Source organism: Amblyomma maculatum, chromosome 6, assembly GCF_055883805.1.
Source record: "Amblyomma maculatum isolate TAMU_Amacu chromosome 6, ASM5588380v1, whole genome shotgun sequence".
Taxonomy (NCBI): Eukaryota; Metazoa; Arthropoda; class Arachnida; order Ixodida; family Ixodidae; genus Amblyomma; species Amblyomma maculatum.
In genome coordinates this window covers 149720403-149732554 of record NC_139349.1, presented here as the reverse complement: position 1 = coordinate 149732554, position 12152 = coordinate 149720403, and the positions used below count along the sequence as shown (strand labels likewise).

The 12152-nt window shown below is 44.3% G+C and overlaps 1 protein-coding gene across 1 annotated transcript in view; it reads left to right on the top strand.

Annotated features, from left to right (window-relative positions):
* LOC146187012 (uncharacterized) overlaps positions 1–12152 on the top strand; it is a 59637-nt gene that overhangs the window by 21556 nt on the left and 25929 nt on the right. The window contains exons 3-6 of the mRNA XM_084607548.1: positions 3077–3168; positions 4877–5018; positions 7317–7426; positions 10640–10823. Of these exons, the coding sequence (XP_084463674.1) occupies positions 3077–3168; positions 4877–5018; positions 7317–7426; positions 10640–10823 (528 nt within the window). The remainder of the gene's footprint in view (positions 1–3076; positions 3169–4876; positions 5019–7316; positions 7427–10639; positions 10824–12152) is intronic.

Sequence of the window (12152 nt, the reverse complement as noted above, 5' to 3'; positions counted from 1 at the left end):
AATAAAGCAGAAGTAAATGGGTTTCTGGAACTCTCTTGCTTTTTCCATGATCCAGCGAAGGTTGGCAATTTGGTCTCTAGTTCCTCTGCCCTTGCGAAACCCAGCTTGCACGTCCGGAAGCTCCCGATCCACATACTGCTGCAGCCTACCTTGCAGGATTTTCAACATCACCTTGCTAGCATGCGAAATAAGCGCGATCATGCGGTAGTTGGAACAATCTTTGGCACTGCCTTTCTTTGGAATGGGGATGTAAACTGACCTCCTCCAATCCTGTGGCCACTGCAGGGTTGTCCAAATCTTTTGACATAATGTATGCAGTGTGTTAACAGCGTCGTGGTTGAGGTTTTGAAGCAACTCAGCTGGAATACCGTCAATTCCGCTAGCTTTGTTCTTAGCAAGGCTGGCTAAGGCCCATTCAACTTCACTCTTCAGGATGCCCGGCTCGAGATCAGTAATCACAACCGTCCTATGTTGGGTTTGCACATCCGGGTCCTTCTTGTACAGTTCTTCTGTGTATTCCTGCCACCTCTTCTTTATCTCTGAGGCTTCAGTGAGGTCCTTGCCTTGTTTGTCCTTTATCACGCCCAGCTTAGCACAGAAGCTTCCTTTGATATCTCTGATTGTCTTATACAGAGCTCTTGTGTTCCTTAATTGGCAGTTGTCCTCAACTGCTTGACACTGTATGTTCAAGAAGGCATTCTTATCTCTCCTTGCTATTTTCTGAAAATCCGCATTGAGAACCTTGTATCTTTCTCTTTCCCCCATACCTTTTGCCATCCTCCTTTCCTCAGCTATTTGCAAAGCCTCTTCAGATAACCAGTTTGCTTTTTTGCATTTCTTTTGCTTTGAAACTGCCTTAGTAGCAACTTCTTGTATTATATCACGAACATCAGTCCACATCTCTTCGGGCTCTTTGTCTTCTAGATCTAATTCTTGAAATCGATTCCTCACTTCCACAGCATATTCTAATGGAATCTGATCCAGATCATACCTGAAAGGCCTTCTAGTTTTCTGCGTTTTCCTCAATCGAAGCTTAATTTTGGCAACAAGAAGCTGATGATCGGTGCCACAATCGGCCCCAGGCCTTGTTTTTACTGCTTGTATAGCGCTTCTCCATCTCTGCCGGCAAATAATATAATCGATCTGATTCCTGTACAGACCGTCCGGTGAAATCCATGTGTACAGTCGCCTCTTGTGCTGTTGAAACTACATCGTCTAGGGGCAGCGACAAAAACTAGCCCCAATCGCTGACAGGCATGCCACGGGCACATGATTAAACCATCACATTGCATCGTCACGCCACGCACCCCTGCCACCGCTTTGACTGACTGGTGCATGCATGCCGCACTCGTGAATCTATTGACTCCATTACACAAAAAGCAATTTCGCTTGATGTAACACTCGAGGATTTTAGGATGGCCAAGTGCTGTAGAAAAGGATATCGACAATCTTGAATGAGAGGCAAAGCAAAGATGTGGTAAAGAATGATAGAAGTATTTTAACGTTGATATTGTGCTAACTGGTGCTTCCAAATCTTGCATATGAGGACTTCATCACTGCTGCTGGCAGTTTGGTTGTGGTGTCATAGTGTCCAAACTGATTGACCAAGAAATCATTGATCAGCTGATTCCTGCATATGGTGCAAGTGGTGATAATGACAGTGAGTCAGAAAAGGAAAGGAGCCCTAAACAACGCATAGGCCATCAACATGGGCAAGATTGCACCATTTTTAAACAAGTCTGTGCGGGGGCAATGCCCCTACTTGTGCGTTAAATTTTTTTTGCTCTCAGCACTGTCGCTATGCATTTCTAATCTATTGATCTTTAAATGGCAGAAACAGCGGAAGACGACGCCATGTTCATGAAAGGCTTTGGTTTTCACCTGAAATAACTCAGTTGTATTCGTAGGCAACTGCATTCATGCTACAGAGGTGCTTCCACAAGATGTAAACAAAAAGATCTTATAACCAAAAAAAAGTAAATGACACAAGGAAACTGTAAGAGGTGGTTGGAAGGTGTTTTAGTAAGTAGCCATTTATTTACCAGACAGCATCTTCAGCTCCACGTTATCACCAACAACTGTTATTAATAAAGACGCCAATATAGTTAAGATTTATGCCAGTCCGAGTGACTTTACTTTAAAAGGGCTCTACAGCCTCATGGACATTGGTATGGTTTCATGTGACAAGCCATCCCTGTAAGGCTTTGTGATGTAGTAGCGTGGACGATCAATATATTGAAAAGCGTGAGTTCTTGACCTACAAGGGCAAATTTAGGTTTGCAACATATGTGCATAACGGTGCCCTCACTGTAACATGGTTTGTAACATGGAGATATTGGTGAGTCATTCCCAAGGACACATGTGCTCAGCCCACCTTGGTCTTGCTGTGCTTAGGATTTGGTTAGGTCTGGGGACAAGGTGGTTAAGCTGACACCAAGTGTTTGGACCAGCTTTCCTCTAGGTGCCACTTCTGGGACGGGGGATATCGGTAGTCGTCCTCCTCTCGTCTTTCACTTTCCTATCCTCTATAATGCAGCTTTTCTATCCTCCTTTGATTTTCATTTTTCATTTCCTGGTGGCTAGGATTAACTTTGATTTGGAGTAACCACCCTGTGGTGGCTCGCATTTTGTTGTAGTTTGTGGTAGTACATCTGGTATGGGGAGGGCTTGCTTGCAAGTTCTTGTCCTGTTCCATTGCTGGTCTCCATAGTAGGTGGCTTGCTGTATAACATACACACTTCATGGCCCCTCTCTTTTCCACAAATGCTTATCTTCACAAAAAAAGGTAAGAATATCTTGCAGAACAACTTTTTCATGAAAAGAAAAAAAAAAACATTCTCAATTCCATGTTCTCTATAGAGAGGTCCTGCCAGGAACACTTCTGAATGGTGTCTCGTCTCTTCTGTCATGTGGCAATATTATGTATTTCAGCTATATCAAACTATTCTACATTTTTTTTACCTCTTTGCTGTAATGTGGTCCAGCTGTGTGGTTTGTAACTATTCTCTGAAAGTCCAGGGTAAAACACCGTCTTCCTCAATGTGCCCTCTAATGCGGGTGGTGCTTTGTGGTGCAGCTTTGGGGCGATGTTGTGCAGAGGTGGCCACCCCTGTCAGCGGCTTCTTTCCCTCTCCACAGCCTGGTGCCATTTGAGGTGCTGCAGCGTGGGTGAGTCCACTGGTGGGGCATGGAGGGCAACGTCATTTGCTGGCCTGCATGTTGGCTGGGTGACCAAAGAGAAGTGTGCACACACACACACATACACATACACATGCCACCACTACTTGACTGGCAGCCAAATCATATTTCAACATTCAGCAGATGTTTTCTTGCGAATGTTCGCTCAAAGTTATTGAGGTAAACAAAACTGCGAGAAACGAAAATTTGAAGGATAAAATGGTCACTTAGTGTGTGCTGGTTAAAATTGTAGGTCCAGTAATAAAGTCTGCCTGTATCCTTGCTACGGTGGCTCAAAGGATGCTGGTACCATCTTGGCCGTGGTGACCCTGTTTCAATGGAGGCAGCTGTGTAGTATGCGATGTCAGTGCAGGTACCCCTGGTGGTAGAAATTCATCTGAAGCCCTTCACTACGGCACCCCTCGTAGCTTCTGGGATGTTGCGCCCCACACGCGACATGTCCAGAGCACATAGCTCAGACCATCAGTGATGGTGCGTCTTGTCTTATGCCTTCTATTGGTTTCTTCCTTACCAACGATTCATTAAAACCTGCCACTTGAAATTAGCCACAATAATGCACAGCCCATAGCTATATTTGTACACGAGCGAGGACACTACTCTTCCTGCTGTGGGAAGCAATTTTAAAATGCCCAGTCCCAGATAAAATCAACGTAGCTTCTTCAGAAAGCAATGCATCAAAAGAAAGTTGACGTTGGACTTGAGTATGGAATCTGTTGCAGCTTTTCTTGCACCTCTCCCTTTTTTATTGTCTTGACGAATAACAGTGGAGTTAAACACAAGGCATCCACTTTTAGATGAACTGCCATGGGGCCTCTTTCTCACTTGCATACTGCAGAACCAGTAATGTTTTTTTGTTCAGTGATGCTGTGGAATGCATGCACTGCACTGCATATATCTCTCTGGTCCCATTTGGTTTTTCTGTTTTCCACAGCACTTTTTTGAGGGCTAATTGGTTCATGTTTTCAAGGTGGGACACTCTTAACGCAACACATAAAGGGGAGAAGCCAGGCTCTATAAATGTTCACTGTTACACACATGTTGCCAAGATGTGTTCTTTTCACTTCAAGCACACCGAAGAGTTGTTGACACTCGTAGCACCATTTTTTTCTTATAAAGAAGCACTTCCAGTAGTTTGTGTGCAGCAGTGTCACAACTTCTGCCAAATATCTCTATATTGGTCAGCTTTGGTTTGTATTTACAATTTTTGTGGTGTTTTGGCAGATTTGCTTCGTTCAATATTGACAGCTGATGCTGCCATACTGACACATTTGCTCATTTGTGCAATGTTGCCACATGAAAGAGGCAGTTCATATACAATGCTGCTGGCACACTTCACCTATATATTGGCTTGGTGATTCCCGCATCCAAGCTTTTCTCCCATTTGCGTCCATTATGAGTGGGCATAGTTTCATGGGGGGATGTTGAGGAAACAGCCGGCACTGTGTGCACTTGGTATTTCTCGTTTGATATTTGACGAACGCACGGTGCCAGTGCTGGTGTCACTTCGTTTTTTTTTTCTGCTGTTTTCTTTTGCCCACTCACACTCTGCAGCAAGGCCTCTGCGATTGCGACAGTGATATGCTTTTCCTGTTGTGGCCCTTATTTTCACTGCATTTATCTCTGCTCGCAAATTACAATTTTCTTTTGAAAGCTTGTTTGCATTTCTTTACACTTGCAGGACTGTGTTTCTGGGCTTTCTGGCTGGGGGCCAGTGGCTGCTGTCCTATGTCGCGGAGTGCCACCAAGCCACTTATCTGCCGCCAGAGTTCTCCTATAGGCTCCAATGGTGGTTCTTTCTGCCCGGCAGACCCCTACGCATGGTGAGGGGCTTCAGTAATGGACACCAAAGCACTAAGTGCATTGAGAAAAAAAAACAAGGATCTTGAAACCTCTGCTTATTGAGTTCGCTGCTGCACATTTCAATTTCGTATCCCGCTCATCTTTGTTATAGAGACTTTCGCGAATCTAGCACCTGTGGGCGCGTGATACAGTGGGGAGCTAGATTTTGAGATGTGTCATATTTGGTACGCTTAACTGCAGAATGGGCAATAAAGAGAGGCATCCATACAAAGAACAGTAAAACCTCGTTAATTCCAAGTCATTAGGAGCGTGCGAAATTTTCGAATTGGCCACGTTTTTGAATGAACCAAATAGGCCAAGAAAAACAGGCTAAGGCAAAAAATTTGTTGCAAAACTGTGTTGTGCATGCTCCCGCTTCATCCTATTGCTGCACTTTGTTTTGTAGTTTTCGACAGAATGGCATTGCTGTGCGTGTGCATCCTAAATCATGAAATTAAACATGTTACAATTCCAGCAGCAATCGGAAGTACAGTGGCGCTCCACCCTGCCTTCCAAACTTGAGTGTGGCATGAAGGGCTTGCGGCAACTCTCCGTGTAATTTAGGATTTTGTGGCATACGTGCGCCTCTGAGGTTATTAGCAGTTGCTCTTGCTCTACCCACTGTGCAATTCGAATTTTCTGTAAGTCCTCCCCTCTCTTCCGTATATACTTAAGGCAAATTTTGGGTGAATATTTTTCGGAAGAAAGGTAGGCTTTACAAGGCAGTACTTGAAATAATTGAGCTGGTGGCAATCTAGCATTTTAGACCTGATTAAAATGAATGGTGGAGGCTGGTATTGGGCACAGTGAGCCTGCTGCAGGCACAAATTGTTGCTTCACAGGCATCACTGCTGCCACTGTGGTGAGAGGTGCTTTGATACCACCGCTGTTGGCGATTGTCATCAAGTGTTGGTGGCACCACAGCCAAGCCAAGATGAAAATCGTAGGAAGAACTCAGTGTATAATCAGCCTGAACGCAGTGGCAAGTTTCCTTGATTATATGGCTGAATTTAATTGAATCATTGAAGGTGAACACCTAGTTTTAGCCAAACAATTTTTATTAATCAGTGTAAACAAAGTAACAATGGTAAACTGGTGATTGTGAGCCTTGGTCTGCAAACATACAGCGTGCAGGTGAAATCGCACATGACCGTTGCCCACTTTCAGGGCGTTTTCAGCAATGTCAAGATCGTCAGCGTTCAGTGTCCTTGCAAATTGGAAAAGTGAGAGTAATGCAAGCATGTCCCGGTTTTAATGCTGCTTTGCAGGGCACTGAAATCTAAAATCCAGTTCACCATAGTTTTGCTTTCGTGTGCCTGGATTTAAATTCGTCAAGCTTAACCACTTACGTGTATAGCCGTCACTTCAGTTGAGCAAGCGACATTCTTGCATGTATATTCGTGAATAGACTGGTTTACAGCTGTGGAGCTGTTTGCCAAGGCAGTTTTTTTGATGCTTCTTCTTATACTGGTTGGCCTTTTGTGCTATGCCTGGCTACGCAGATGCCTAATCCAACCGCAGCAGCAAACAATACTGAATTGGTTGGGGAGGAGATTGCATGAACAATTCCCAAGCTCTGCTTGTGCTCACAGCCAGGCGTGATTCCGTTCTCTCAACGGTAGGGTCCTCTGAGCAGCGTCACCTGGCGACATATAGCGGAAATATTGTAAGAATGAATAAGAGCGCATTTAAAGCCTGCCATACTCGTTGCCTCAGTGGCGCAATGGATTAACATTACGTACCTGAGCACTTAGCGAATAAAATATATGTTCGAATTCGGTGTTCGTAATATTTTTTCGATTTTTTTTTTAATTGCAACATTAAATTAAGCTACTAATATCTTTCCTGGAGGGAGTTCCCCTTTAGGTTGCATCATGTGATGTTTTTAATTTATAATAGCCACAAAACCTGCCGTAAACACAGCCACGAAACAACAGAATGACAACGCTTACACTATTTAATTATTTTCAACGTAATCATTTCCTGCCTTTAGTGAGTGTACGTTACCTTTAGGTTGCGTTCAGACATACCTCTCGGTAACAATCGCCGTTTAACCTGCTGAGAGGCAACCAGTGACGAGAAAGAAGTTGCGGGACCCTACCGTTGAGGAGACGGAATTACGCCACAGCCAGTGGTGATGACACCTGTGCCCACCAACACACCTGCCTGTTTCTTTTTAAGGGGCCTCTGTCCTGGAGATGATCATCGAGGTACTGGTCCCAGGGGTCGCATGTGCACTGTTTGGTGGGCGATGCTAACGAGTTGTTTTCTGGTGGCAGGTGCGCGAGACAGTGCTGTTTGGGGGTCTTAGCCTGGAGGGGCAGGTGCTCATCAGCGTCACTCAGTGGCCCTGCGACCCTGACTACGTGCTGGTGGTTGGTCACTGTCGGTGAGCCTCATTTATTATCCCTAGTTAAGCGACTGCAGCTACTGGTTGACAGCTACTGGCGCTGTTTTCAGCTTTGACTGACCTTGCTTCGACAAAAGAGTGTAGGCTTTAATTCAGCTGCTTTCTAGTGCAAGCACTTCTAGCCTGCACCCCACAATTTCGACTATATCTGTCATGGAGAAAATGGAGCCTCAGCCATACAAAAGGAGCGGGTGGGCATGGTAATGGACCAAGCAAAGCTCGATTTCAGATGTGGCCCTGCTAGGTAGTGATAGCAGTGCCTAATGGCATGCTCGCGACATGTCATGGCCCACACGAAATTTGACCTTGGTGTGACCTTGGCTGAATTGGAGCATTGATTCTCTAAAATTGTGTTAAGGCATTCTCGATACTCCCGGCCCACTCCAAATATGGACTTAGCCTAACCCCCGAGATTTTGATGGCTCACGTCCAAATTTACTTTGCTTAATTCGATAATTGAATTGACCTAATCTAAAATTGAGTGGCCTACATCCAAAATTGTGTTTCTTAAACTTGAATGGACAGTCGAGTTTTGGACGCTTTTGCACAATACTGTACTGGTTGGTGGAGTCGGGCTGTATCTTTTTTTTTTTTTTTTTTGGCTTTTTGTGTTGCGCTCTCGATTCTGGTTTGCCCATTCTTTATGGGGCCTCCGGCTGGGCTGCAACCATCTGCAGCTGCTCAGAACATCAACCAAGTAGACATTGGGCTTTGTTAAGCTGTTTTATGCATTTCAGTGATTTGACACAACCATTTACATTAAATTTGCAAAAAGTATATCGAGAACTATGTGTCGTGGGATCAAAAGCATTTTTGAATGAGTGGTTCATACTTAAGCTAGCCTTTACTTACTTTACCAGATGTTGCCACAGCATTTGGATAATTTATTTGACATACTTTTAATCACCTCGAGTATTTTTCTCATTGAAATAATGGTTACTGTGCTGATTGCTCAATATATTGCTTGGGGGTGTGCGGATATCAAAATTTTCGAATACGAATCGTATACGAATGTGGAAAAAAAAATTCTTCAAATATTGAATTGAATATCAAATATCCGATCAGAGGAAAAAAGAGAGAAACAAAAATTAAAAACAGGAAACACTGTTCATGTTGCTTATTTCAAAATTCACTTAGTATTTGTAAATAAAATTCAGAAGCATGTACCCTACTGAGAAATCCAAAATAAATATTATACAGGATTCTGTACACCGGTATATTGTGCAGGATGGACCAGCGTGAAACTGGGTGGAGCTGTCACGTAATTTCTGAATACAGTAAACTCGTGGTAATTATTAAATGGGCCTGAACAAACTGCCAAAAACTATTTGCAATCAAAGTAATTTTATCTGGCGAACATCTGCACCATGGTTGTTTGCAATTGAGATGAAATACAAGTGAGAACGTTTTTTTTTTTCCGGTGTTGTCAAGCACTTCAATTTGCACACACTGTCGGGAAGGCCCTCTTCATGAAACAGAATGTCACTCTTCGCAAAACTGTCCAGTCATATTTTTACGATGCTTTACTGCAGTTCACGTGAAGCATACAGTGCGATGGAACTGCAGTGAATTCGAAAATTTTGGTGTGTTCAGTAAATTTCGCATGTTTAGAAAATTCCGAATAGTATGAGTTTTTTTAATTCAACACGAATCTGATAGCAAACAGATTCATTTCATATTTGGAATTTCGAATATTCACACACCGCTAATATTTGCCACATGAATGGTGTTGGGTACAATTTGAAGTGAAATTTAGGCCTCCATGTAAAGTCTGTCATGTTTCACGTTTTCAGAATGCTTTCGGTTGCCTTTGGTGCAGTAACATAGTCTGGTAATTCTGCTGTCATGTTAGTGCTGTACTAAAGGTTTTTAATATGGTGCAGTACTTGTGCACACCAAAGGGAACGGATGGAAGGTTTTACCGATTTTCACGCGCTTACCGAAATCAGAAAAACTTCACATTTGGGAATAAGGCTAAACTGATTTACCGGGGTGCTGTTGGGGCAGGTTTGCATCTGCCTCACCGTCTCAGAGAGTGAGCTCTGATGCAGCATTGGCAGGTGGCCCAAGAAGGCTGCAGCTGTTGCATTTCTCAGCGTGTCTTCAATGCCTTGCTGTCACCAAGCGCTTTATCACGAACGACGCAACAATATTGACACAGATGACCCACATTCACGTTGTGTGCAGACGCTCACACAAAACAAGATGAAGTCAGTGCTATGCCTCTGCCTTCCCACGTGCAAAATGTTTTTCACATGGACTCGGTTACATAAGTTATTAATCTCCAGGTTTTCAAGGTCTTGAAACGGTGCCAGAAACAACTTACAGTGTTGTTACTACATCTAACTGTGACATGTGGTGTTTTAAGCAGGGAAAAACATTTTAAAGGCCCCTGAAAAGCTATCTACCAAAACTTGAAAACATGCACGAGCAATAAGTAGCCATCATCAGTCCTCTTTGCATAAAAATTAAGCTACCTTCATTAGCCATGAACGTATTGCAATTGAAAATGATGCTCCTCCTTTCTTTGCCCAACTCGGCTCACACCAGCCTGCAATAACAGTTGAAAAAGGGCAAGTCGTGACAGGGCCTCACCGCAACCTATTCTGCCCGTATCACCTGGGAGCATCCAGTGACTAGGCACATCCAGCAAGCCCTCATGCGTCGTCATGGAGAGAGCGTGTGGGGAGGTGTCACCAAAATTAGGTCATGAGCGGTCACCAGGATCACTTTTTAAAAACTATTTTTAAATTGTAAATCTGACTCGGACGCTCACAAAGACCTCCTCTATGGATTTCTTGCATTGAAATATTACTGCAAGTGTCGTTTTAGGGGCCCCTTAAGTAATTGTAGTGAGAACGCTTTCAAATGCAGCATTTCAGTTGATTTCGCTGGCTATAGGTTCTGGAATGTGTCTAGCATGGTTAGTGGATGGGCCTTGAATGGGCCTTTAGGGTCACAGGCATAGCAGCTAGGAGTGGAAGATAAGCCAATATATCATGGCCACATCTGACACAGAAGAGGGGATGTTTGATAACCCTGCAGTGGGCGTAGTGGAGCTGAGGGTGACGACCAAAATGTGGTGTTTGTGGCTGTTAAGGTTCTTTGCTGCATGGGCCAGTGTTAGTTGCTTCACACTTTAGAAAACTCCAACCGCATCATTTAGCTCAACTTGTCTTTTCCCTGTGCCAGGCTGGAAGATCTGTGGCACATGACCCTGGATGGGGTGCCAGGCTGCCAGCCAAAGCAGCTCCTGCACGCCAGCTATCTGTGCCCTTCGGCTGGTGGCTGGCCACGGCTGCTGGAACGGGGGAAGTTGCTGCTGCCGATGGGACAGGAGCTGCTGCTGCTGGACATCAGCCACAATACAAGCCAGGTGTGTTCCTGTTCAGTAATTTGAAGAATCTAAACTATTTTTGATAGCAAATTTGGTTTGGTTTATGAGGTTTAACAATTCTGTCTCCTCAACGGTAGGGTCCCGCAACTTCTTTCTCCTCACTGGTTGCCTTTCAGCGGGTTAAACGGCGGTTGTTACTGAGAGGTGTCTCTGAACGCAACCTTAAAGTAACATACACTCACTAAAGGCAGGAAATGATTGCGGTGAAAATAATTAAATAGTGCTACCGTTGTCATGCTGTCACCTCGTGGCTCTGTTCACGGCCGGTTTTGTGGCTTTTAAGAATTAAAAACATCCCATGATGCAACCTAAAGGGGAACAGCCCCCCAGGAAAGGTATTGGTAGCTTATTTTAATGTTGCAATTTAAAAAATTATTCAGAAAAAAGTTGCACATACAAGGTTCGAACATATGTTTTATTTGCGAAGTGCTCAAGTGAGTAGCGTCAATCCATTGCGCCACTGAGGCAATGAGTACGGCAGGCTTTAAATGTGCTCTTATTCATTTTTACAATATTTTTGCTATATGTCGCCAGGTGACGCTGCTCAGAGGACCCTACCGTTGAGAGAACGGAATCACGCTTCAGGCTATGAGAGCCACCATAGTAGGGGACTTCGAAAATTTTGATCACCTCAGGTTCTTTAGTGTGCACTGACATCGCACAGCACACGGGTGCCATGCTTTTTGCCTCCATAAAAAAGCACCTGTCATGACTGGGCACAAAAATTTTATTTCCAGAATAGGTCCATTTGTCACCGATGGCGGTGCTGTAGTGTCACCTAAGGCTCCTCTATTTTTTAAAGGTAGCAACAGGTCTTGATCCAGCCGCCCCTCCCTCCGATAGGCCGGTTGGCTGCACGTGACCTCTTCTCCGCCAAGCTCCGCCCAAAGGGTCTAGCGGTGCTCGCTGCGCTGCTGAAATGCACTGCGATCTGCGCTTCTCAGCGTGATATTGGCCGATTAGTTAAGCAAAAAGTACTTCACACACCTCTATTGCATTTTTATGAGTGTATATGCAGTACTTAATGCTTAAGCTAACACAAGAATTGGATCTCTGAACTCAAATTTTGAACCGCACGCGTGACATGCGGCTGCGTCGGGCTGCTGTACTTTCGGCGGCCGGAACCGTGCAGAAGACACGAAAAAGTCATTTTCCATTCCTCGCGGTGACGATAATAGCAACAGAAGGAAGCTATGGCCTCATAAGATCGGGCGTAAGATTTTCATGGCCACAAAAAACACCCAACTATGCGAAGGGATTTCTGTCTGCTTAAAGAGCCATTCGCTTGTTCGAGATGACCTTTGTTTG